This window comes from Myxocyprinus asiaticus, chromosome 8 (genome assembly GCF_019703515.2).
Source record: "Myxocyprinus asiaticus isolate MX2 ecotype Aquarium Trade chromosome 8, UBuf_Myxa_2, whole genome shotgun sequence".
NCBI lineage: Eukaryota > Metazoa > Chordata > Actinopteri > Cypriniformes > Catostomidae > Myxocyprinus > Myxocyprinus asiaticus.
In genome coordinates, this window is record NC_059351.1 from 34,467,249 (window position 1) to 34,494,560 (window position 27,312).

Consider the following 27,312-nt stretch of genomic DNA (forward strand, 5'->3'; position numbering starts at 1 on the left):
AGCGGTTAAAATCATTCAAGGCCGCATTCATGGCCTCCCGGTCGATGTGGTTTCTGACGGGACCCCAGTTCATGTCACGGTTTTAGGCAGAATTCTGCCGACAGCTGGGGGCTACTGTAAGTCTGTCCTCTGGGTTCCATCCCCAGACTAATGGGCAGGCGGAGCAGGTGAATCAAGAGCTTGAAAAGACCCTGCGTTGTGTCGCTTCCCATAATCCATCTTCCTGGAGCTCTCATTTAGCCTGGGTTGAGTATGCCCACAATTCATTCCATTGTTGTCTATGGGGCTATCACCTTTCCAGTGTTGCCTAGGTTACCAGCCCCCTCTGTTCCCTCCCCAAGAACCCAACACCCAGGTCCCTTCCACACATGCCTTTATTCAACAGTGCCATAGCACCTGGCGGATAGCCAGAAAAGCCCTCCTCTGGACTGGTGCACATGTCAAGATGTCAGCCTCCAGCTTCAGCTTACATCTGCGGGCAGAAGGTCTGGTTACTCTCCAACTCCCCTCTCGTAAGCTTGGGCCTAAATTCATCTGGCCTTTTCCCATCACTAGGGTCATTAGCCCGGTGGCAGTCCGTCTCAAATTGCCCCCCTTCCTCAGTCGTATTCACCCTGTTTTCCATGTTTCCCACGTCAAGCCCTTTGTCCGGTCTAATTTTCATCCCTCCGCACCCGTTCCGCCCCCACCTCGCCTTCTGGAGGGCGCCCCGGCCTATTCCGTTAAATGGTTACTTGATGTCAGACGCAGGGACAGAGGGGTTCAGTACCTGGTAGACTGGGAGGGTTATGGTCCTGAGGAGAGATGCTGGGTTCCGGCTTGGGACATTCTGGATCGCACCCTCATCGATCTGTTCCATCTTCATCATGGTAACTCTTCTGGGAACGCCAAGAGGCATCCCAGGGGGGGGGGGGGATGGGTACTGTCACGGTCTCGGAGAGTTCGCTGGTTTGTTCCAGTTTGTGTTTACATTTTTCCTCTGATGATTCAGGTGCCGTAATCAGTAATCAGTGTTGTCATGGGAACCATGATTGTTTCCATGGGAACGCTGATCACTCCAGCTTTCACCGAGCAAGTGGCACCTGATCGCTATTAGTTCCCTGCCTATATTTACCTCACTCTGTTTTGTGTTCATTGCTCGATTGTTGTTGAGAGTTGTTACTTACCACTCTCTCTCTCTCTCTGCCCTAGTCAGTCCTGCATCATGTTCTCTGTATTGGTTGCCAGTCTTCGCTGTTTGTGCCTGGATTGTGATTACCTTCCAGCCTGTTGCTTAGCTTTCCTAGATGCTTCTCCTGAGTTTCCCTTAGCAGCTGCCTCTCTGCACTGGATCTTCTTCTCACACTACCACGACACACACAGACCTACGAACACACCACTCTCCAGAGGATTCCTCGCGGATCTGCACTCTACACTTCCACTACGTACACAAGCCTACGAACACACTCTCCTCCTCCACGCTGCAGCTGGTGCCGGGTACTCCTGATGCTTCACCAGCTCTTGCTGTGTTTAATAAATAAGCTGTTCCTTGCCTCCGCATTTGGATCTTTTGTCTCATCCTTTCTGACACCTGCATGTTGAGCATCTTTAAAGGAAACACCCCGATGTTTTATCTTTAATGCATCCTTTATTAAAGTTCAAATAATAAGGAGGCAGGTCATGTAAATAAGTACAAACTCCAAAACAGGCATTTCTCTGTGCGGTCAGCGCCGCTTCTATGAGTTGCTTGAAGTGACCCGATCTAAGGGGGAGAGACTGAAACTGCATCCAGGCTGATGCACACACTGGTGCGGGGACGATTGTCCCGCATGCTTGCTGCAGCTAGATTATAACGTGATGGCTTGTGACGTATTGAATTATAATATATGTCACTATGTGTTTCTTATCGTAAAGAAAATTGGCAATATGTTGCTTTATTAAGAAGAGAGAGTTTGTTTTTGGTGAGTTCAAGATGGATCGAAGTGAACAAAAAGGTAAGAGAGGGTAGTTTTCACCCCATCATTGATACAAAATAAATTTTGTATCTGTTTTTGTTTTGGCTTGTTTTCCAATATAAATATCTAAAACTCTTTTAAAACAACATATATTTACTTTAGGAGCTATACTGCAGAAGAAAAATGTGTTAACTGAGAATGTTAAATATAATATTAAAAATTCAAATTCAAAAATTCATTTTAAAATATCTAAAAACTATAACCTGAGGACACAGGCTGCATCTGAAAACTGGAAAATGCTGCCTTCGGGGGTTGTATAAGGAGGTAGGATGAAATAAGCTGCTTTTCAAACTGTTCAGAGACCAGTTTTCTTAAGCGTTCCATTCATTCAAAACCGCTGTTGTTTAAACCACTAACTGATTAGGCAGCTGCCTACATTTCCAGATGAAGCCAAAATTAGTATAAAACAGCCCTAACAAAAGTGTAGCTCAGATTCCTGTGTCCTCCATCGGTGTTGTTGATGTTATTGTTGTTGTTGCTACTGAATTGCTAGTGTAAACAACGTCACAAGAAAAATGGTCAATTCTAGATGACGTCACTACTGGGGATACTTTGGTGAGTGTGAATGCAAGTCTCCACGGGTGTTTAATTCCTCTTAAAAGTTCTCATCTAGAAAGTTACTAAGTGAAAAGTACCAGGACTGTCAGTCAGAAAGGGCATTATGTAGCTCAAGCGGCAGAGAATGGCACTAGCAATGCCAAGGTCTTGGGTTCAATTCCAAGGGAACACATCTTGCTACTGATAAAACGTATGTATCTTGATTGCACAAATGCAAATATATATATATATACATATATACACTCACACACAGTATATATATATTTCTTAACAAAAAACCTTCCATTTCAGCTAGTGCAATTTCATTTAGTGTGTGCAATTCACCCGGTAGTAAATAACAATTTCCCAACAAAAATTCACAAATAAACCAAAAAAAGCTTCAAGTATCTATTTAAGGAATAAACAGTTACCTGCTTGACTGCTGGGCTTGGCCCTTCCCTTGGGGATTGTTGGCAGCAGAAGGTCCATGGCCTGGGTTGGGGTGGGCACCTTCTGGTTCCTGTCTAACAGGGGCTTGACATCCTCGGAGGCTCCCAATACTAAAGACAGCTCTTTCTTATCAGCCAGAAGGTTCCCTGCTGCTCGCGCTGCCACCTCCTTTAGAAGAGCTGCCGAGGAGGTCATGGAAACCAGCGAGAGAAAGGAGCCAGCTGAGGGCTGATGATCAGATGAGCCCACCTGCTGCTGACTTCTTTCAGATACTTTCTTTGAGAGGGCAGCCAGTGTGGAGCTGGCTGACTGCGGACTGAAGGGAGACGCAAATGCTTCAAAGCGCACTGCATCATCTGAGCGAGCACCCAGGGCTGCCATTGAGGAGGAGGAGGTGACTGAAGAGGAGGACGAGGAAGAGGAGGATGAAGAGGTGGAGGAAGCCACTGCGCTCTTGTCCTGAAGCACAGCATTGGCTGCTGCCTTTAACTTCTGGATGGCCGAGTCTGGCGATAGGCTGCTGCCACTGGGCACCGAGCAACCAGCAGATGACCATTTATCTGCCATGCTCACCCATACAAAGCCACTGTTGCCTGAGTTTGGGCCGTTGCTGGGGCCAAATGGGTCACAGGGCTCCTGTTTGACTGTTGCTACAGATGTGGGTGAGGCAGAGTTGGAGTTGTGGCTGTTGTGGCTGCTTTTAGCCAGTCTCCTAGCAAGTGCACTCAGCTGCTGTGCATGATGTGAAGATGGAGATATTACCAAGCTCACCGGGGGTGACTCTGGTCCTCTGGACAATCCACACCCGGTCAGATCCCCTCCTTCCAGCTTCAATGAGCCAGCCTCCAGCAGACGCCGTAGGTTGCTGCTGAGCGGCTTGCCCAGGGCCTGGCTGGAGTCTCCGTAAAGAGATGACACCACTGAGGATAGAGCATCCTGGGTAGAGAGGACCCCACCGTCCAGACCCAGCAGCTCCAGAGAGACCCGCTGAACTGGCGTGGGACAGCCCAGGGAGCTCTCGGCTGAGGTGTTGTGGTCTGGTCGGGGGACGTTGTCCGGGGAAACCCGAAGCTCATCCTGCACCTCACCGTAGGACGATTCGGAGGGGCTGTCGGAGGTATTCCCAAACCAGCTGTCCTCCTCTACTGAGCAACCCTCTGGCCCTCCATCCTCTACCGTGTCCACATCTGTGATGCAGAGAAAACCAAATAAGAATGTTTTTTTCCGGCAAGACAACATAAAAAAAAATATCTCATTTTCATTTAATTTTGTATAGTTCATCCAAAAATTTTGATTCTGGCATAAATAATTCAACCACATCTAAACCTTAATAAAAAAAAGGTGACTTTTGAAGAATATTCATGCAGCTTTTTCCATACTATAAGGTGACAATAGCTTAGGTTCATCCACATCAATAGCATCAAATGTTCTTGGTTCTTGTATGTCTTGTGACTTCAAACCTGTGCTTTTAAAGCCCTGTTTGATTTGAGAGCTGCATACTGAGTTGCATATATGATTTGACTTGAAAGTGAATAATGACTTTAATTTGTCTATCACAAAAAGCCATCATATGGCTTAAGAATACATGGAATATAGTGAATGAGTCATATGGACTATTTTTATGGTGTTTTTAGAGCTTGTGTGTTCTTTTTTTGTCACTAATAAACTGTCATTGTATGGAAAAAGCTGCAGGAAGACTTCTTTTGTGTTCCACTGAAAAACATATCAGAATATGGGTTTGGAACGAGGGTGAGTTAATACTGAAAAAAAAAAATCATTTTGGGGGAACTATTCCCTTAAAGAAACCAATGTGTCATCTTTTTAAAAAAGCATAATTGCACAATTATTAATAAATGTAACATCCTGGATGAAGAATTTTTTGAGGACACAACGCTGACAGCCTTATAGCCATCCACTGACCTTTTCCAACTGACTTTCTCATTAGGACTAAAATGGATGGTGAAAAATAAATATTTTCTGAAAAGATGAGCAATATAATACAATTCAGAGTTGTCCTGTGCTGAGCATCTAAGGTTTTCACAAGGCACAGTGGAATAACTCCCTTTTTATTATTTTTTTAACCATATCTTTTCCCAGGGTCTAAAGGAGTCTAGTAAAAAGGTTACCATGGTGACAGGACCTTCCGGGAGGCTAGACAGCAAAGATTAGGGTAATGGAGGTTACAGAACTGGATTAATATTTATGAGCCTGCCGATACCACCAGGGAGCCAATAAGGATAGGGTTAAGGTCAGCAAGGGTCATTAATATACACTTCATGTATCAATATTCATAAGCAAAACATTACAGCTTGCCAGACAAGGGCGAACAAAGAATGTGAATATTCCTGATACATATTAACAAACCCTCCACAAAAGCATGTCAAAAAACAAGCCTGGATGAGGAGGATGTCAAAACTTAAACAGTTTTTCTTTCTCATGCACATGAAAAACTGTTCACTTGACCAAATCAAATTCTCACACCTCAGTGCAAGGAGGAGAGATCTAGAGAATCTAGAGATTTTGCAGAAAAAGAACCAGGGACTTCAGACATCACAATATGATAAGTAAAAAAAAAAAAAAAAAAAAAAAAAAAAACATTTGAGCATTTCTTTGCCTTTTGCTCACACACATAAAGGCTGGTCTCACCTTGCTGACCCCAACATAAGCCTGCCGTGTAAGCGCTCTGTTTACAGGGGAAAGGAAAAGTCATTGCCAGGCACTGGCATCCCGTCGACCCATAGGGATCAGTCAACACACATCTGGCCAGCACTGCTTACTTTGGTCCAGAGGGGTGGCAACTGGCACGACCCCAGGCTACCATACACCATGATACTGACAATACTGCAGAGCACCTTTTTTATCACTTGCAAAATCAAAGAAAATAAGATAGAAACCTAAAAAAACACACCCTGATATATGGTTTAGTGTGCAAGCGTGGCCTTTCTCTTAACTTCTCATCCCTCATCATTAAAGGTATACTCAGTAATTTTTTTCTCCATTAAAAAGGTTTACTCCTAAAGAAATGAATTGTAATTTTGAAACTTGTATAAAATCATGACCACTCATGAGATAAGGACTCTAGTCATATCAGTAACCTTACAAAACTGTTTTATTTTACATGGGGCAGGGGGCTGCAATTTTAGAATCACATGACCAGCTGAATTCTACTCCCTTAATCTCAGTAACTGTCTTGTTATTGGATACTTTCACTCTTGGATTAAATTAATCATGGCTTGATTGTGAATAGTGCATTTCTACAATGACATCTGTAGCTGAAAATTATTGATTTTGAAAGATACTGCATCCACACTACTAGGTGTCACTGTAAGTCCAAAATGACACGAAAAGAAAGTTACTGAGTGCACCTTTAAGAGGAAGGAGGCGGAGCGAGTTTAATGCCCATTTCCACCGACAGGTTTCCGGTGCTCAATCTAGAACCAGTCCATGCATAGGGCTGTGCGATAAAACAATATCAATATTTATGAAAAAATTAAATAAAAATGATATCATTGATAAATCTTTGAGTAATTTTCTATATTTAGCCAATGTTCTACATCTAGACAATCAGATCAGGTATGTGTCGCTAAAAACGCAAGCTGTTTGGCAAAGTTATACATACAATTAGCTAACAGGATCACAGTCATGAAATCAGCCTGTTAGGAAACATTAGCAGGCTAGTGGCTACATAGCCCTGCTGTCATGGAAACCGGCTCGGTAGCCAATAGTTATCTATCCCGCTAATATGATATCATTGTGTACCGAACAAGACAGCACTGACAATGCAATGCAGCTATCGACTGAACACAACCGCAACTCTGACATCAACACCATTACTGTTTCTTTATGTACAATTTAGTTTAAAATGCTTTTTCATGATCCATAGCGCTGTCACAGGCAAGAAAGTATTTCTTCTTGTGATAATTATTGGAGGTTGACAATCCAGCTTATGTTGCATTACTGCCACCTATAGAGCTGGAGTGTGAAGCATCACAAGAAAGTCTCTCGGTGGAATCAAATATCTGCAGAAGATGATGAAATAAATGTAGGATTCAAGGCTACAACTAACGATTATTTTGATAATCGACTAATCTAACGATTATTAGAACGATTATTTGACTGTTCGGGCGATTATTGCAACGATTAATCATTAGCCCTTAACCGACTATTCAGCTTGTGCCCCAACTTAAAAGGTTGTATTAAACGTGCTAACAATAAAGCGGACAAAATCATCATTTAAAAATACCTCTAAATGACATTCACTGAATTAAAGAAAAAAAAAAAAACTTTTTAAGTTTAATTCAGTAAAAAAAAAAAAAAAATTCACTGGAAAAAATCCTATTGTTATCAAGTGTTTCTGTCTTGTTTTCCATTTAAAATTGTCTAAAAATACATTTACTTGAGAAGTAGCATATAAGATATTTAGACTTGCTTTAAGAGACAAATATAAGTGTATTTTGTATATAAGTGTATTTTTTCACTTAAGTTATACTTCTGCGAGTGCAGTAAAGACAAAATATACTTACAGTATATTCAAGATCTACTCTCTAAAAGCAAGTCTAAATATCGTATGTGCTGCTTCTCAGGTAAATGCATCTTTTTTTAAAGGATTTTTAGATATTTAAAAATATTTGTATTTTTTATATTATATTCAAATAAATTATTTTTCTTCTGCAGTATAGCTGCTAAAGTAAATGTCCATTGTTTTAAACGAGTTTAAAAATGTATATTGTAAAACAAGCCAAAACAAAAACAAAACAAAATCATATTTTGTTGCAGTGTATAATGGGGCGAAGACTACCCTCTCTCACCTTTCTGTTCACTTCAATCCATCTTTAACTCACAAAAAAACAAACTGTCTCTTATTAATAAAGCTGTGTATTGGCAAATTTCTTCACGATAAGAAATGCACAGTGACACGTATACTGTATCATGATTCAGTAAGTCGCAAGCCATCACGTTATAATCTAGCTGCAGCAAGAGCAGGCTCGAGGGAGAAGCATCCCCATGCCAGAGTGTGCCTCAGCCAGGTGCAGTTTCAATCTCTCCCCCTTAGATCGGGCCATTCGTGCAACTCATAGAAGAGGCGATGACCACACAGAGAAATGCCAGTTTCAGAGTTTGTAGTTATTTACATGACCTGCTTCCTTGTTATTTGAACTTTAATAAAGCTATAATGCATTAAAAAGAACTGCATTAAAGATGTAACGCCGGGGTGTTTCCTTTAAAGATGCTCGACCCCCAAGATTTTTTTAAGCGGAGCGGAAGCTCCAGCTCCACTTATTTGGTATTTTTGTATAATTCCCTCATACTTTGCGATCTATATCACCTGAAGCTGTGAAAGTTTAATGTGCATCTGGACTGTTTAGCTGTGCTTTCTTCCTCTCCTCAGTCAGGCACGAGCTGCAATGCTGCTCTCGTGCGTCATCATTAGAGTTTCATATGATCTCATGTTACGTTAAATGACATCAAACGACTATTCGACGGCGAAAATGTTTGTAGACAATTTTTTATTGTCAACATTGTCGATAACGTTGACTAATCGTTTCAGCCCTAGTAGGATTATATCCTAAACTGAGTTTACTTTAGTTTACCCACTTGAGTTTACTTGTAAACCAACAAGTTATGTTTATATTAATTCTTGAGGTCTAACAAACATGTGGAATGCATTTCCTCCCCATTAACAATATGAAATGTATATTGTGATAAATATTGATATTCAATATGAAAAAAAACAACATATATTGTGGTAATATTTTTGGCCATATCATCCAGCCCAAGTTTCTACCACAAAAAAAGTAGGTTCTGGGCCAGAAAAATTGGCTCCACAATAAAAACCCAGGAACCGCTAATGTCAGCGGCAACAGGTTAACAAAAACAACTCAATAGTTCAAGACTGACACTAAATAAAAATTTAATTGTACAAAACTAGTTCATTCCTTTTATAATCAACAAAGCTGTCTACACAGGAAATGCCCATTCCAGCAATAAAATACACATTCAGTAGACAGACATCCCATTCCAAAATATGTTTTGTGGTAAATAATATTATTTTCTTTACAAATATCATATGTGTGAATCGATTGCTATGAATTTTACTTGTTAAATCTTCTGACCATTGCATCAAAAGCAGCATGTGATTTCAATAAAGGTGCTTCACCGTAGGGCTGGGCGATATGTCTTAAATTATATCTCGATATTTTTCAGCCTATTGATGATATTCTATATATACGTTTCTCGATAATTATGTATTTGCTCTAAAATGGCTCGTGTTTTTCTTTTTTCTTCAAGTAGATTAGCTACAATGGCTTTTAAATATTTTAATTCAATCATTTTCATTGATATGCAATTTAAATGTATATTTCATACACAATGATAAATAGTAGCTTAATAAAAAGCATTATTTAACTTCAAATGTTTTTACTGTGCAAAGCTACTTCACTGACTTTTTTTTGACACCCCAGTTGAACGTTGCATAATACTATATTATTACTGTGGGACACGTCAGGTTGATTATTATAATATAATTCTGAATTATCATTATTATTATTAGATTTGCGTTATACAAAAGTAATCTATTTCTGTCCTGTTTACTTCATCGTGACCTGGGGGCTTTTATTTTGACACCGAAAGTGCTGCAGTATTTACTTCAATTTCACAAGGAGCTTTTATTTTGACACAGAAAAGGCAATAGACCTTTTTCACACTCCGGGTGTTGGAACGCGGAAGTAAATGATTGCAGGGTAAACTTTGGGAGAAGATACCAAATTTACTGTCACTCTCTCAGCAGCTGTAATAAAAAAAAAAAAACTTGCAGCTGTAGTCATTTGTTTTTTTTTTAAACTGATTTCAGGGTATTATAACACAAATCATAATGTTATAAACTTACACTCAATAAAAAAAATGATCATATAAAAAAGTTTACAAGATTTACGCTGCTAAATAAGGCGGAAACGCATCATCACAGTCTGTGAAAAAGATCTATGTGTATTTGACAGTTTACAATGTTCTGCATTTCCTGAAACGCTGTAATCTCCTCCTTTTCTGTTATTCTGTGCCGCGTTTGTAGATTTGTATAGTAACTTGTAACTGTTACTAATGTTTGGAATTGCACGAATGCTTGAACCTGCATTACTTTGATTTCACAATGCACGTGAACTGATCTGCGAGCGCCACCATGCGCGTAAACACAGATCAGCACGTCACCAGTTTGTTCCGAATTACACACAGAACATGTTTATCTGTCTTTAAATCACAGCCTTTTGTGGATTAATAATCACATATGACCAGCTTGCCATTTTGACGATATTTTGTTTAATTGTGCAGCCCTGAAGGATCATGAAATTAGTCTACTGATGTTCTCTTTATGAAACTTAATGGCCAAATGAAAGTAAATTAAAATCATCGCGATATTCACGATATTGGTCAATTTTACATCGTCAGCAAAATTATCTCAATTATATTGTTAATATTCGATATAATCATAAGTCAGAAGTTTACATACACTTAGGCTGAAGTCATTAAACCTAATTTTTTAACCACTCCACAGATTTCATATTGTGCATGATATGAGTAATTTTTCCAACAATTATTTACAGACAGATTGTTTCACTTTTAATTGACTATATCACAACTCCAGTGGGTCAGAAGTTTACATGCACTAAGTTAACTGTGCCTTTAAGCAGCTTGGAAAATTCCAGAAATTTATGTCAAGTCTTTAGACAATTAGCCAGTTACCTTCTGATAGGAGGTGTACTGAATTGGAGGTGTACCTGTGGATGTATTTTAAAGCCTACCTTCAAACTCAGTGCCTATTTGCTTGACATCATGGGAAATCAAAAGAAATCAGCCAAGACCTCAGAAAAATAATTGTGGACCTCCACAAGTCAGGTTCATCCTTGGGAGCAATTTCCAAATGCCTGAAGGTACCATGTTTATCTTTACAAACAATAGTATGCAAGTAGAAACACCATGGGACTACGCAGCCATCATACCGCTCAGGAAGGAGATGCATTCGGTCTCCTAGAGATGAACGTAGTTTGGCGTGAAAAGTGCAAATCAATCCCAGAACAACAGCAAAGGACCTTGTGGAGATGCTGGAGGAAACAGGTAAACAAATATCTATATCCACAGTAAAACTAGTCCTTTATCGACATAACCTGAAAAGCTGCGCAGCAAGGAAGAAGCCACTGCTCCAAAACCACCATAAAAAAGCCAGACTACAGTTTGCAAGTGCACATGGGGACAAAGATCTTACTTCTTGGAGAAATTTCCTCTGGTCTGATGAAACAAAAATGGAACTTTTTGGTCATAATGACCATTGTTATGTTTGGAGCAAAAAGGGTGAGGCTTGCAAGCCGAAGAACACCATCCCACCTGTGAAGCTTGGGGGTGGCAGCATAATTTTGTGGGGGTGCTTTGCTGCAGGAGGGACTGGTGCACTTTACAAAATAGATGGCATTATGAGGAAGGAAGATTATGTGGATATATTGAAGCAACATCTCAAGACATCAGCCATGAAGTTAAAGCACGGTCGCAAATGTATCTTCCAAATGGACAATGACCCCAAGCATACCTCCAAAGTTGTGGCAAAATGGCTTAAGGACAACAAAGTCAAGGTATTGGAGTGGCCATAACAAAGCCCTAACCTCCCTCTGATAGAAAATTTGTGGGCAGAACTGAAAAAGTATGTGCGAGCAAGGAGGTCTACAAGCCTGACTCAGTTACACCAGTTCTGTCTGGAGGAATGGGCCAAAATTCCAGCAACTTATTGTGAGAAGCTTGTGGAAGGTTACCCAAAACGTTTGACCCAAGTTAAACAATTTAAAGGCAATGCTACCAAATACTAACAAATTGTATGTAAACTTCTGACCCACTGGGAATGTGATGAAAGAAATAAAAGCTGAAATAAATCATTCTATCTACTATTATTCTGACATTTCACATTCTTAAAATAAAGTAGTGATCCTAACCTAACCCTTGAACTGCACCCGAGTCCGCTTGAAAAGGTGGTCTGGGGTACAGTTCATGTGAACTCCAGTATGGTACGCTGCTGATATGAACGCAATCGTACCAAATCGCAGAAGTGAATATAATGTGATGGAAGTGACGTATAATCCGCATCTTGCACGCTTCCGATCGCAATTATAATTGAACAATACTTTTACAGCATTTATTAATCCTGGTTAATGTTAAATTCAGCATATACATTTATAAAATCAAAAGTTGTATATGTTAACATTGGTTAATGCACTTTGAACTAACAATAACCAATTTTATATTTATTAACTAACATTAACAAAGATTAATAAATGCTGTAAAGGATATCTTGTTCATTGTTTGTCCACGATACCTAATGCATTATCTAATGTTGCTGAATGGAACCTCATTGTGAAGTGTTACCTTATTATGGCATAATGCATTTCTCATAGCTGCTTGTCTCCAAATAAATCCCCTTCAGAGAGCACCTCAGATTCTTCACGTAATGCAACGCATCAGCGGGCTCTCAGCAGACAAACGCTAACATTCATCACATCATTGCACATTCAATGCATCCGTGGCAGACAAGTGTCACTCTGTGCATGTTAAGCTTTGGTGGTAAATCCAAAGAGATGAATCTTTTAATTACACAGCGAAGCTGATGACTTCTTGAGCTGTTACCTAGTTACAGTGGTAAACAGCTGCTGTTTGTACTCACGTTGATGACGCAATCGGACCGCAGTTCAGACCCAAATTATATGATGTGAAGGGAGACCAGCAGGGCTGGGGAAGGGGGGAGGAAACAAACTCGGGTTCGGCCCAAGCAATCGAACTAAGTGTGAAAGCACCAGTAGAAACTGAAATTACTTGAGATGTTTGTGTTTGTGTTTATTTTTACTGACTTGTAGCAACGCAAATCAGGCTCAAGAGGCTTTTTCTAAGACTGATATGATTAGAGTCTTTATTTCATGTGAGTGTACACCATTTAAAACATATTTGTCAAAAATGCTAGCCATTATTTCTTTCTGCTTAAAGCTTAGCAATTAGCAAAACTAAATTAAAATTGTGGGCAGGTTAGGTATTAGCCTAGACCAGGGGTCTTCAACCTTTTTCAGGTCAAGGACCTGTTGTTGGGTAGAGAGTCACACATTTTTGACATGAAGTGACATTTTTAAACCTCATTCAAAAAGAAAGAAAAAGACAGACAGACAGAAAGAAAAACTGACAGACCCTGTCCATGCAGAATAAAACAACTTTTATAAGGTTACTAAAATGGAGTCTTCATCTCATGTGAGTGATTGATTTTATAGATATATTTTAAAATGACTGTTGATTTTATTGAGTAAACATTTGTAATGAAGAAAACAATTACTGAGTGCACCTTGAATTATGCTGATTTGAGAGTCACCATCTTGTGTGTGTGGAACATCAAGGAATCTGCATGCCAGCTTGATAATCTCAGCGGTAACTATTTATTTACACTAGGCAAGTAAGCTATTGTTCTGAAAGCAGGCTGTCATCTGCTCAACCGTACAGCGCGACCAACGCAAAGCAAACGCGTTTACTCATGCGACCCTCCACTGCAGCGCTGCTGAACCTGATGTATGTCGTGCATTGAGTAGCTTGTGATGGGCAGTGGGCACGTGAAGGGTCTGTCTGGGCTGTGCGCTTCTGCTAACTAGTGCTGTTTAGTCACACTAAGATTTGGCATGCAGCTGCGAAGGACTTCAATATGTCAATAATTCAAACTTCTGTCTCTCGCTGTCACTCGCGTGCGAGTGAGTGATTATTACAAATGCCACCAAGGTGGATCAAACAATAATTTGCGGACCCCCTGCGGTACCACCGCAGACCCCCTGGGGATCGTGAACCCCCTGTTGAAGACCCTTGGCCTAGACAGTGGAAGCACAGGCCAGTTCTTTTGACAGCAGTTCACAAATCACCAACACCAAACCCTGAATATGGCTCAAAAACCAGCATTATTTCTGTGGAAAGGGGAATTGAGTGTTTGAAACACATCACTGGTGTGCTTCACTGACTGAGCTCTCGGTCACCTGAGCACAACAGTGAAGTATGTGAGGCATGACCCATTTCCATGTGACACCAGGGAGGACAGGCAGTAATGGCCATAATGTTGTTAGTGAGAAATGGCTAGATTGCTGACCAGAGGTCTCTGAGGCAGTAGTAGAAACTCAGACTGAACCCTGTGCTCGTCATGCTAGGTTAAGCTAGGTTGTGCTATGCCCCGCTACTCTTGTTCCTCGCTGCACAGGAAAGGCAGACACAGGCAAGCCACATCCGTGAGTGGCCTGACATTTCCCAAGGTCACGGCTTGGGCCCCAGTTCCGCATGACTTTGTCTGAAACAAACCCCCTGCCTCTAGTCCGCACACATATACACACTCACACAGCATCTTCACTTGCAGATTGAACAAGAAGAACAAAACCCTGGTAGTTAACTGCAATAGCAACAGTGCTATCACACAACAACAAGCCTGGCAGTTTGGGACAAGCGACAAGATACTGGCCTTCTGCTTTTGAGAGGTTCCTTTAATGGGGTAATGGTGAGGATGACTTTGTGTGGCCTGAAAAACAGCTGCGAGAGGCACTGTGGTCCAGATCTGTTATCAGTCACTCACGCTGAAACTCACTTCTCGTCTCTCTCGAGGCTAAATTGTGCTTATGATTGTGTGCTGTGTGGACATGACCCTGCAAGTGCTAAATGCAAACCATAAGCTCAACAGAACATGAAAAGAGAAAAGAACGGAACATTCTGTAATTTTTCCATATTATTGTAGAAAATTATGTATGGAATATTACATTTTGTTCTTTTTAATACAATAAAAAAAGACTCTAAAAAGCAACTTTTCAGGGAATAGTTTGCACAAAATGAAATTTCTCTCATTATTTACTTGTAAATTCAATGTCGTTCCAAACCCACATATTGGAATTGTTTATCCGTGGAACACACAAAAATATTTTTTATGAATCTTCACAAATATTGTCCATTCAACAGTTTGAGAATCTTGTAACCAAATATCTTGAGGTTAAACCTATGCCAAAGATGCCATATTTGATTTGAAAGCTGCAGTGGAGAGGAAGATTATCAGTGAATAATTACATACATTTCTGCCTGTTCCTCACACAGTGCTATTATATGACTTAAAAAGACTTGGAATGTGATGCATGAGTCATAAGGAAATCTTTTTATAGTGCTTATTTATTTATTTTTTGTTCTTTTTGAAGCCTGACAGCCAGTGTTCACTATGTCACTGTCAATTATTGGAAAAGACTTATGTTATTCTTTTTTTTTTCTAAAGTGCATTCCACAGAAAGAAATAACAGAGTACAGAGGGTTGGAACCAGGGTTGCCACGGTGTACGGTGTTACTGGTTGTTACAAGGGACAACACCGGTGTGAAATTTTATACTGGGTAAAAGGGGGAAACATTATGAATGGAACTTCCAGTATCAATACAACAGCCTAACGAATAGAACAGCCTTAAATAAAGAATAGTTGCCTAATGAAGAGTTTGCAACCCATAATAAATGAACCTAAATAATGCACTGAAAGCCAGATGTTCTTTAACAACGTATCAAATTACACAGGTAGTAAAGTACGCACACTGACAGAAGACATTTAATTGTAGGTAGCGAATATAATGTGCAGAGTGGGTCACTCTAAGACATCTCGGATTCAGAATGACACAAGAAATGCTGTTAGACACACAGACACGTGCTTAAAGAAACACACTTTATTATGTTTTTAAGAACAGACCTTGTCGATTCTCTTTGTTCTTTGCAAGAACACATGGATGTGGAGTAATTATGTCAATAAAATAGGATTCAATAAAATAGTTCAACAACTGGTAGCTATACAGTTAACTCCACAACATCTTATCAGTGAGATACAATAAGCCAAAAGGGCAAGGAGGAGGTTGGGAGCTTTCTCTATTTAGGCCAGCAACCACATGACTTGCTTAAGGTTGCCTACCAATACACTGAGGCTATTCTGCGACTCAGTCAGGCATAAAAATCGGCCTGCCTGACCCAGAGGTTACAGAAAGGGCACTGAGAGGCTGTGCTGGGTGGGAGCGAGGCTGCTTCACCAAAGTGAAGGAGAGAAGGAGAGGCCATTAGTCGATTAAGCCAAGGTGGAGCCAACAATATTCCACTGATGCCAATGAAAAGACATGCTCGCACAGTCTCGCATGAGAGGCTAAGGTCGAATGGCTTTAACTCTATCAGAGATATTGCAGTGCCTCATAGTGAGTTTTGCTGTTGAATGTTACAGGCTAACTAACCACCACTTTGGAATCTATAGTTTCCCAGCAATCTCTGTGGAATGCAGAAGCAAGTGCCAGTAGCGATCAGTCGGTGTGTGTGTGTGGGGGGGGGGGGTCGCATTTTGGAGGGGAGATAAAGGGTGGTGGCGGTAATTAAGTGACTGACTGGGCCCTTGGCGGGGGTTGCCACAGCCGATGCTAATGAGCCCGTCCGCCGGTCAACAATAGCTTATTAGCCGGCGGCCAGCAATATGGTGGGAAGAACTCACTGCTGCTGCCACCAGCCACATGTCGTCACGAGTGACTAACGCTGAAACAAGAGGTGTGAAGTAATTTTGTTAATAAGGGGGCTCTCAGGAACATTCCACTATTACCCATCCATGTCTTGAGGAAAAAAGGCAATCAATCTACATGAATCAAGAAATTAGCAAAATACATTAATTGTTCATGTATGATGTGAAATTACTGAGATGAAAGACTTTAATCCCACCCCATGAAAAAAAGAATCCAACGTTTTTTTAAATCAAATACCCAATAGCGTTTATGTATCACAAGACACTACAAAGCGATACTGGGAACAAAGCAACTCTATTTTGCTTAAGATTTCCTTATTCTATTCAATTCTGATTCACAAGCTCTCGATTCGACTCAATTCTTTTGATTCCATTCCGATTCATTTGCATGTATTTTGCCTACCTGTGGAAGAAATTACCTCTTAGGTAACACTGTTAATTATATAGGGGACCTACTAATTTGGTACATCCCGGAATTTTTAAAAAAATACTTTAACATTAGCTTTTTAGCATTATAGTCACACTTTTTACTTTTTTTATTTGACAAATTCCATGAATTCCATCAATAAATATGTCTTGAAATTGCATATATAATATTTATGTGACACGCTCTATCAAAATTAGTCGCAATGGGCCGTTTTTTGGAAAAATTTAAATTTGGTCAAAAAACTAATTATGTTTTGGATTTTCTATTGTTTTTACTAAAACAAAGTCTCAGCTTTCAAATAATGTCATCCTGAAATTCAAACTATGAAAAAACTATTTTTTGTTTTTATATGCGGTGTGTCAAATTGCTTCAGGTACTGTCAATTTAAACCTGAGAGCTGCATATATGGATATAGTGCATACAGACCACTTCGTAAGGACTGCCCGATTGTGCAGATTTGCCTTGTATAGCATCAGAAGATCAGGCCCTTCCTATCGGAGCATGCTACACAACTCCTCGTCCAAGCTCTTTATTGCAATGTTCTTCTGGCAGGCCTTCCAGCATGCACTGTCAAACCTCTGCAATTGATCCAGAACACGACAGCGAGAGTGGTCTTCAATGAGCCCAAGAAAGCGCACGTCGCACCTCTTCATCAAATTGCACTGGCTGCCAATGGTTGCTTGCGTGAAGTTCAAGGCATTGATGCTTGCTTACAGAACAACCACTAGCTCCGCACCCCACTATCTAAACTCACTACTTCAGATTTATGTATGTGCGTTCTGCAGGTGAACGGCACCTCGTGGTGCCATCTCATAGAGGCACAAAATCACTGTCCCAGACCTTTACCTTGACTGTTCCCCGCTGGTGAAATGACCTGCCTAATTCCACCTGTGTCTTTAGCCTCTTTCAAAAAACAGCTAAAGATGTTTTGTGAACACCTAACCTATTCATACTATGATATACTGATTGACAAAAAATGACATATTGACATGTTGATAGGATATTGGTCTTGGAGGACAAGATCTGCTAAGATACTGCTACAGAGCAAGTACGGAGATTTGCTACTGCTATACAATACACAGACATACTGAGTTAAGCATGAGGACATGCTGCTGCACAATTAGACAAAAGATATGACATGCTGCATCGAGCATGTATGACATGCTGCTGCACAAATAGACTTATTAACAGTCCCATGTACCAGATCTAGACCTGTGGAGCAAGGGTGGAGGCGAGTTTCAGAGAAAAACTGTTGCAGCGCACTGCAGTAAAACCCGCTTATCTGCAAAACTGAACAATTTAAATGTTAGACAAAGAGAGAGACACAAGTTGATTGGACACCCAATTACATACCAAAGGACCAATCAGCTTACATCATGCGAGCCAATTGGCTTAACGTTTCACATGTGAGCGAGCCAATTGGCTAACAGATATCAAGTTCAAAGAACCTAATCTTGCACCACATAAAGTTTCATGGCTGAACTTTGGTCATTTAGGCTATCCAATGAGTCAAACCACATTTTTACTCTCAAGACGCAGAATAAATCAGTGCTGAAGTTCTTAGCAACTATACTACTCAATCACTTGTGAGTAAAATCTGAAAATGTACTAGCCAGTAGCTAATCATATTTTTAGTCCCTTAGCAAGAAATTTGGCTGTGAATGCGAGTGATTTACTCAAATGTAGACGGTTGTGCATACAGTAAAAAATCAATCTTTGGATTGCAGAATAAATATTGTGATTGTATAAATGAAGATTGTGATTAATCAGTCAATCGTTATTTTTCCCAGCCCTAATGTTGATACCCGAAAATTAATAAATCGTGAATAATAAACCCTGAAAAACACCTTCATTTTTTATTTTTAAACAAATCGCTTACTGGTCATGTTTGACTGGGGTTGGTATAATATGGCACAGCAATATTCTTTCATCACGATACTGAATCCTAAAACTGTCAGTGAATACTGATATGTCAATTATAATTATTTGTCATTTCAAGGCATTAAACCTTTTTTATATTCTGACCTGAAGGAAGTGCTTCAAAAGTTTGCAAGATGATCTTAAAAAAACAACAACTGTGCATTAAAACCTTGTTAGCGTTGCTAACTTCTCGAAGTATCAAGATGAGCAGTCAATATACAAAGTAAAATTCCAAGTTATTCAAAATGAATTTCATATGAAAATAAGCATTCTAAAATCAAGGGCTTACTCACTATAGATAAAGAAAACAAGATAAACACAACAATCTATTTTAAAATTTGGTGTATCACATCATGTGAAGTATGGTGACGATGCTGATTTATAGTATTTGCCATCCTTAATATCTGGCAATCATATGAGACTAATCTTCCAACTACAATCATCCACATTAGCACAGGCCTTCATCAGCATGTATTAGCAAAGTATACTACATTTTACCATATGTGTATTTTCCGCATGGCCTCAGCGGTCTGTTGGGCATGGTGCCAGAGGTGAAACAGGAAGGAGATGTATTCTTGGAAGAGATTGAGACGGCTTTGGCTTCCAGACCTCTGAAATTCCTCTTTGCAGATGAAGCGCCCTTATGCACTCTTGTTTATTTCCCCCAACTTCCATTTATAGAGACTGAACAAAAAAAAGTGTGTGCCTGGACTAGTAATCTCAGATGAACCATCACAAACCAACTAGCCTAGTTGGCAGCTCTGTGTTCATAGTGATCATGAGAAGCACTGAGATGGTAATTTAAGGGATAATTCACTCAGAATTTAAATCATTCATTACCTTCATGTTGTTCCAAATCCATATGACTTTTTTCTTCCATGGAACACAAAATGAGATGTTACCATTCACAGATGCCAAAATAGTGCCTAACATCTTCCACTGAAGAAAGAGGGTCATGGGTTTTGAACAACATGAGGGTGAGTGAATGATGACAGAATTTTCATTCTTGGGTGAACAATCACTTTAATGAGATCTTCTTTACACTGTGATAATGTTATCTATAAGTGCATAAAAGTGGGGCATGGAGCCCAGAGCTTGATGCTCTTGAAGATCTTACATTTACTGTAGAAAAACAAATCATGGAAAACAACAAAATAGGTGGTTCGCTGTACCCGCAACTCACAAAAACACAAGATAATAAGTAATGCTGTGTACATAATATAGGGACAGGAAGCAGGGGTGGATTCAGCTAGGTGCTATAGACGCTCACACCACAATATGCTGTTGCTACAGCTTTACTGCCGCCTACTCAGTTGGACAGCATGCACCCAGGTTAGAGCTGACAGGGAAACTCTCCAACTACTGTAAATCACACTTTGTCCCAGTAGCACAGGCAAGGGATGCAGCCAAGTTTGACTAGCCAGCCACCCAGAAAGACAGAGAGAATATGAGGGGGTGTGAGGGAGAGTGAAGGAGGTATGTGTGTGGTTACAGGGGGGTTGAAGTAAAGGGATGGCTTTTTTACAGTGATACTGGGTTGACAGCAGCTTGGCAGTGGCACCCACGGCAGTGCCTGCTTGGATCCAAGCCTGTCATTCAAGACAAGGGCACTAATCAGGATTGGTCCTGGTTTCTTCCTGAAGAATTGGGGAGGCAGTTTTGCAGCCATTAGAGATGGAGAGGAGAGGAGAGTGGGGGAATGGAGCTATGGCACAGTGGGAGAGGCTAACCTCATTTGCATGCAGGTCCTGGAGGAGAGGAGATGATTCCTTTTCCAATCTTCATGTTAAATGTGGCCAGGGCAGCCAATGGTTACCATCGCATTGTTCAGCGCTAGTGCTCTATCTCAAGCCAATACCTATCTCGCTTTTCAAAAGGTAAAGAAATAAAAGCGAGATAACAGCAACAGCACCCATATGACTGAAAATATGCCATGTCAATTGAGTAAACAAGAATAGCTGGTCACCTCTCCTCTTTGCTTCTGCATCAAGGCAGTGTAACCAGGTGCATCTAATTCAACCCTCGAGTATGACAGTGACAAATGATTGCAAAAAATATGATCACTATGACAACCATAACTGTGCCTTTGGAGAGCAGGGAGAGCCAACATTTTGTGTTAACCTTAGTGCTTAATTTAAGAGGCTCATGTATACTCAGTTTTAGCAACAATAACATTATTACAATAATTATATTTTTCACCCAATACAGGTTATTCACCCATTTAACAAGTTCTGAAGTCTACTTGAGCTTACAGCTGATTGGTTCCTGTTATCTGCACGTCATTTTAGAAGCAAGCCTTTGTGCCGCGGCGCACCCGGTACAGACAGGGTGTATTGATTCATGAAGGAATGTTCAACATTCTACAGTTGACCAAATAGCTGAAATAATAATATGGCCAGAATCAACACAATCTTAGCCGGAAACATACTTTATGCAAGAACATTTATGCAGTTCGCGGTCCAGTTGAGCATTCTTAATGTGCGTTCTTTCATTACTGTGGTGGTAACAAACCCCAGAACTCAATGGGGCACTTGAATTACCTTTAGAAGTCTGTGTAAGGAGACCATTCTTGTGTCTGAAACTGTCACAGTATGTTCTGTGTGGTGATGGGGGCATGGTCGTGTATCTGTCTGCGGGAGAGAGCGGTAAGGCTCGTCACCTGGGTTATCATTATCTCTAACCAGTGTTTCTTGTTGTAGTTATGGCAGGGGGAGACCTAAAAAGGTGCACGAGGCGTCAGAGTGACAGAGAGAGACCAGAGAGAGAGACTGTTCCTGTGTGTGCTACAAGAATTGTTGACTCGTTTGTGTGATTATTTGTCCACTGAGTGCCCTTTTGTTTAAGTTTTGGTGATCGATTCTGAAGAGTAATAAAATACTCATGTTGACAGTTCGCTGCCTCCTGACTCCACCATTATCCAGAATATGAATGTGTTACAGTGGTGCCGAAACCTGGTATTTATTGGAGGATAATGTCGTCATGGAGTCTTCACCACTGGGCGAAGTTATCAGGTCCCTCGCTAGCATCCAGCAAACACAACACCAGGCCCTCATGAAGATATGCCTGGAGCCAGAGCAGCATTTCCAACTCAAGCTCCAGGCTCAAGCGGAGGATCGACAGGTGTTCCGGAGCCTGATAGACCACATCAACGGTGACCCTCATCAAAATGGGACCAAGCGACGATCCCGAGGCCTACCTGGATCTGTTCGAGAAAACTGCTGAGGTGTGGAAGTGGCCACCCGACCAGTGGGTGGCCCACCTTTTACCGCTCCTCTCTGGGGAAGCACAACTAACGGCCCACCAGCTACCTGCCGCCAGCCTCCTCGAATATCGAGATCTGAAGAAGGCCATCGTGCAACAGGTTGGCTGTAGTCCTGAACAGAACCGGCAGCATTTTAGGTCCTTGAAGTTCGGAAAACATGGCCGCCCGTTTGCTTTTGCACAACAGCCCTTGAATGCCTGTCAGAAATGGTTGCTGGCTGAGGGAACCCGCAGCACCGTGGATATCGTCGACCTGGTGACACTGGAGCAATTAATCTCCCAGCTTCCTTGGGGAATGGCAGAGTGGGTCCAGTGCCACCGGCCGTCCAGCTGGCCGAGGACTACATGATGGCATTTCTGGGAGGCAGCGATCCAGAGACTCTTTCTTCACACTCTTCCCCCGTCCTGTTCCAGCTTCCCAGAGGTGGGGAGGAACCCCACCCAAACCCCTTCCCCGATATAGGGGGTCCTTCCCTAACTTTGTCTGTGTCCCCCACTTCCACTGTCTCTCACGGGGATGTCCGCAAGTGGTGTGCAGCGTGCCGTAAATGCCAGTTGGTGAATCCACCGGCCACCCCAAAAGTGCCATTGCACCCTCTACTGCTAATAGAGGTGTCCTTCGAAAGAATTGGCATGGACCTCATCGGGCCATTAGAACAGACCGCACACAGGCATCGCTTTGTATTGGTTCTGGTGGACTATGCAACGCGATATCCAGAAGCAGTGCCCCTGCGCAACATCTCAGTATGTAGTGTTGCGGAGGCATTCTTCAGAATTTTCTCCCCAGTGGGGAGACCTTCAAACAGTAAAAATGAAATTCAATATGTTCTTGATCTTAGAGCAAAACTCCACACTTTGGGTCAACTAACACAGAAGAATTTGCTCCAAGCTCAGAAACGTCAAAGCCGACTGTATGACATGGGCACTCGACTATGGGAATTCGCACCGGGAGATAAAGTGCTTGTATTGCTGCCCACCTCAAGCTCTAAATTACTCGCCAAGTGGCAAGGGCCCTTTGAGGTCACAAGGTGAGTCGGAGATCTCGATTATGAGGTTAGGCAAATGGACAGGGGCGGGGTTTGTCAAATTTACCACCTCAACCTCCAGCGGTCCCAGTGGCCTTGGCGACGGTAGTCCCGAAGAGGGTGGAGCTCGGGCCGGAGGTGACTCTCAAACCTAATTCATTCACTCTGGTCCCGTGTCGCAACTCACAGACGTTGCCAAGTTGCAAGCGGAATTCACAGATGTGTTCTCGCCTCTCCCTAGTCGCACAAACCTCATAGAACACCATATCGAGACCACCCCGGGGGTGGTGGTTCGTAGCCACCCTTCTAAGCATCAAAGCCATCGCCTTCCTTAACACAAGAAAAAATGAAATGAATGGCCTGAAATGAAATCCTAAAAGTCTTAAATTCTGTTTTGATGAAGAAAGAAACTCAGATACATCTTGGATGGCCTGAGGGTGAGTAAATTATCAGCAAATTTTCATTTTTGGGTGAACTATTCCTTTAACGTTATATTAGTTATATAAAACGATGGGGTCATTTTTTATTAACTTTCCAGTTTGTATTTCATAAACTAGTTAGCAATTTAACGAGAAGCGACGGCTCAAATCCACACCGTTTAACTCCACCCCGTTTAACTCCACCCAGCTCAGAATCAGCTCTGTAAACAATGGAGACGTTTGTTACAAACTACGCTATGACACCAATTCTAAAGCATTGTTTTCTGCATTATATGTTCTGAAAAAAGTTTTTATATCGGCACATATCGGCAAAATATATCGCGATATCGATATATCGGTGAAAGGCTAATATCGGCCAACCGATATATCGGTCGGGCACTACCTGTGTAGCTAGCAGCGTCTGTGTTCACAAACTTGTGTAATTTCCGGGGTTTTAGAACTATTCACTCAAATAGGGTAGGGTCCCCAGACCCATCCTAAAACAGCTACTGTCCTCGTCATTACAACTAAACATGAATACTGGAGCTCTGCATCAAGGTCGGGAGTAATCAAACATCCTGTAAAATCATCTGCAAATGCGAAGGACATTTTTTACACAAGAGGCTGAGTAGGTCTTAGGCACTCACCACCATTTTAAGCCTCGTAAATCAACCTCAGACATAGTGACAATAGCTTTCACAGAGATGACTTCACATCATGAATATAATTTCTTGACTTTGTAAAGCGGCCAAATACCTCTACTCTTGCCGATGATATAGCGTTTCCCTTGGAGGCTGTCAATACCTCAGGGTGCCACTACTTTGTGTCTGTTTCCTTCCTGGCACTTTTAATCTTCTCAGCTATAAAACAGTCCCTTCTCCAGAAAAACCCTAGGAGCACAGCTGCTAGTCTGCTAGTTAAACTCATTGACATGCTTATGCTCTATGCGCTGGACAGTGCAGTCTATCTTAGAGACATGGAGGTGAAGTCTGCTTTGTGTTAGGACAGTGTTCCCAACCTTTTTAGTCTTATGTAAGTCCACAGCCACATCAGTTAGGCTCAAGTATCCATTTATTAATACCAAACCTGAAATTGGTTTATTATAACTCATATCAGGGCTCCAGACTGAAATTTGAGATTGTTGGCACCAGCACCTCATTTGGTAGCATCGGTGGGGGTGGGGGTCTGAAAAATTATTTTTTATTTTTAATATAATTTTATATAATTTTATAAAATATAATTTTATTAAAAAATTTAGAAGACAGAAACTTATATATAAAAAAAGTGACATTATTTTTATGTTACAAAGATAAGTGCAATTACTGACAAAGTTGCATATTTTTCCAAGTTGAAATTCTTATTCAACATTAAGGCATTAATTTTGAGTTGGTATGCAGATGTAAATTTACTGAAATCAACAACAGGAAGGTTATCTATAACATCTATAAAAAGAAACAAGTTAACATCTAATTTATATTGTATAGGGCTAAATTATTCTGACAATACAACTAAATTGGGACTCCTTTCATCAGGCTCTTATTGATTTAAGTTCAGTCATCTCTTGGACATTTTAAGGCAAACAGAAGGAAAACTATTTTTGTCAATAATTCATAAAGGTCCAGGATTTAAAGCCCTTTATTAAATTTAGCATTTGCCCTTATGAAAATGTACCATGGTTTTTATAGTTTTATAGTTTTTATAGTTTTAACAGTGGAATTTTTAACCATGGTAACCTCAGGTAAAACCAAGCATGTAACATGATTTCCATAAAACAAACTATGGCATTTTTGCAATGAAAAACAGTTCTCTAATCATATTTAAAAACTATAACTACAAAATATTAACATTTAAAAACTGCCATAGTTGTAACAAAAACAAAAAAAGATATTCTTTTACTCCCCTAATGTAGCATATTATAAATTTATAGAGCTACAGTAGTAAAATAATATTTATTATTAATATATCTCTGCCTAAAATACTATAGTTAATACAGTTAGTGATACTATAGTAAATTCATGATAATTTTTTGTGAATGCACGTGCACAGGAATAGTTTTATAGTTTTCTGTTTGTTTGTTTTTACTATAAAGTTCTCCAGACTTTTCATTCTGACAAAATTAACTTCTGTCCAAAATTCCAAATTTTATGACGTAGTTATGTACAAAAAAAAACAACAAACGTAAGAACATGGTAACATATATATGTCTGAAATATAAATTTGATATTCATGAGAGGGCACATTGTTATATAATACAATGTGTTCATGTGAGGGCACATGGATATATAATATGGACAATGTCATTCTAAAATTACCTTTAAAAAGACAAGACTTGAGCTGATTTTATTTCTATGCCTTTTTATCTCTCCCTTTCTTGTACATCATTCATAGACTTAATATGAAAATAAAATAAAATAAGAAATATTGTCTGTAGTGATGAAGCATTTATTTTATGCTCTATTTGGCTTAGTAAGGCTGTTTTATGTTACTAAGTTTTTGAAGAAGGTACCAGTATTAAAGTATCGCCATGGAAAGTAATACTTACTAAAGTTCAGTACTATTTTACATTGAGTGGAAAGTTTTCATTCATACTCTAAATTTTAAAAACTATCGGCCGATTAGTCGTCTATCGGCCTGTTTTCCCACCTTAGTTATCGGTATCAGCAAAACCCATAATCAATCGACCTCTAGTAGAATCAGTCTGTTTGTGCAAAAATAAACAACATATTGCAAAAGTGTAAATGTCTTGTGTTTGTGGGGAAAATATTTTCCAGAAATAATCCGATATTCATTTTTTTTTGGGTCTTCCCTTTTGTTGTGCTCACGCCTTTGACACAACAGAGTTTTCCAAGCACGAGGGGAAAAGGGGGTCTATCTGCTTCTTGTAACCAATCAAATGAGGTTTTTGTTGACCAGTGTACTCTGATCTGATTGATTAAATAATGCGACAGACAGCTTCTTCTTCATATGGCTCAACGTTTTTCCTAAAATGTAAAATGTTACTGACCTTACTGTCAGTGCCTTAGCAGCTGTATTTGAAACCCAATCGCAGCAACGAAACCCAATCGCAGCAGGTGACTATTTTTTTTAAATTTTTTTTTAATTTATTTTTTTATTAATGCCTGGGTAATATAACACAATGAATCACGTTATAAATTTTGAGTCATCACAGTCTGTGAAAAAGGTTAGAGTAAAGAGTTGCAGAAATTAAAGAGCACCTATTATGGTTTTTCAAATATTACCTTTCATGTAGTTTGTTATATATAATAGGTGCTCTTTAAGTTCTGTCTGGTCTCTTTATATTGGCTTCAATGCACATATTCCTCTACAAATGTTTAAACTACAAACTACAAAAAAATGAAGACATAATTTGCAATTATTTATTGACAACCTCTATCATTTAATTTGTCAATCCTGTTTTATAGGTTAAAAAAGCAAAAGCAAAATCTTTCCAAGTACGCATATCATTGTTTGGGAATCACTGTGCTATATGAATTCATTAAATTAAGGAACTGATGACTGTAAAGCCCAAAGTATCCTTTGGTTAGACTCAAATGCTGAGCGTCCGCTTACAGGACTCGTGACACAATTTTCGTCATCAGCAGAGTGCTTGAGTACTGAATGTCCACAAGGTGGCAACACTCACAGTTGAGTCTTTGCTGTTACGAAGAAGAGCTAGAAGGAGATGAAATCAACAGAAGAGGAAGGGGAAAACAACAATAGTGGATA

At 40.3% G+C, this 27,312-nt stretch overlaps 1 protein-coding gene across 11 annotated transcripts in view; it reads right to left on the reverse strand.

Annotated features, from left to right (window-relative positions):
- The window catches only part of LOC127444830 (zinc finger protein 827-like), a 362,567-nt gene that overhangs the window by 326,018 nt on the left and 9,237 nt on the right, over nt 1-27,312 (reverse strand). For all 11 annotated transcript variants that reach the window (XR_007897878.1, XM_051704383.1, XM_051704385.1 and 8 more), the window contains exon 2: nt 2,963-4,168. Coding sequence is in view for 10 of the 11 variants with exons in the window: in XM_051704383.1 (XP_051560343.1) it covers nt 2,963-4,168 (1,206 nt within the window). In the remaining variant the exon portion in view is untranslated. The remainder of the gene's footprint in view (nt 1-2,962; nt 4,169-27,312) is intronic.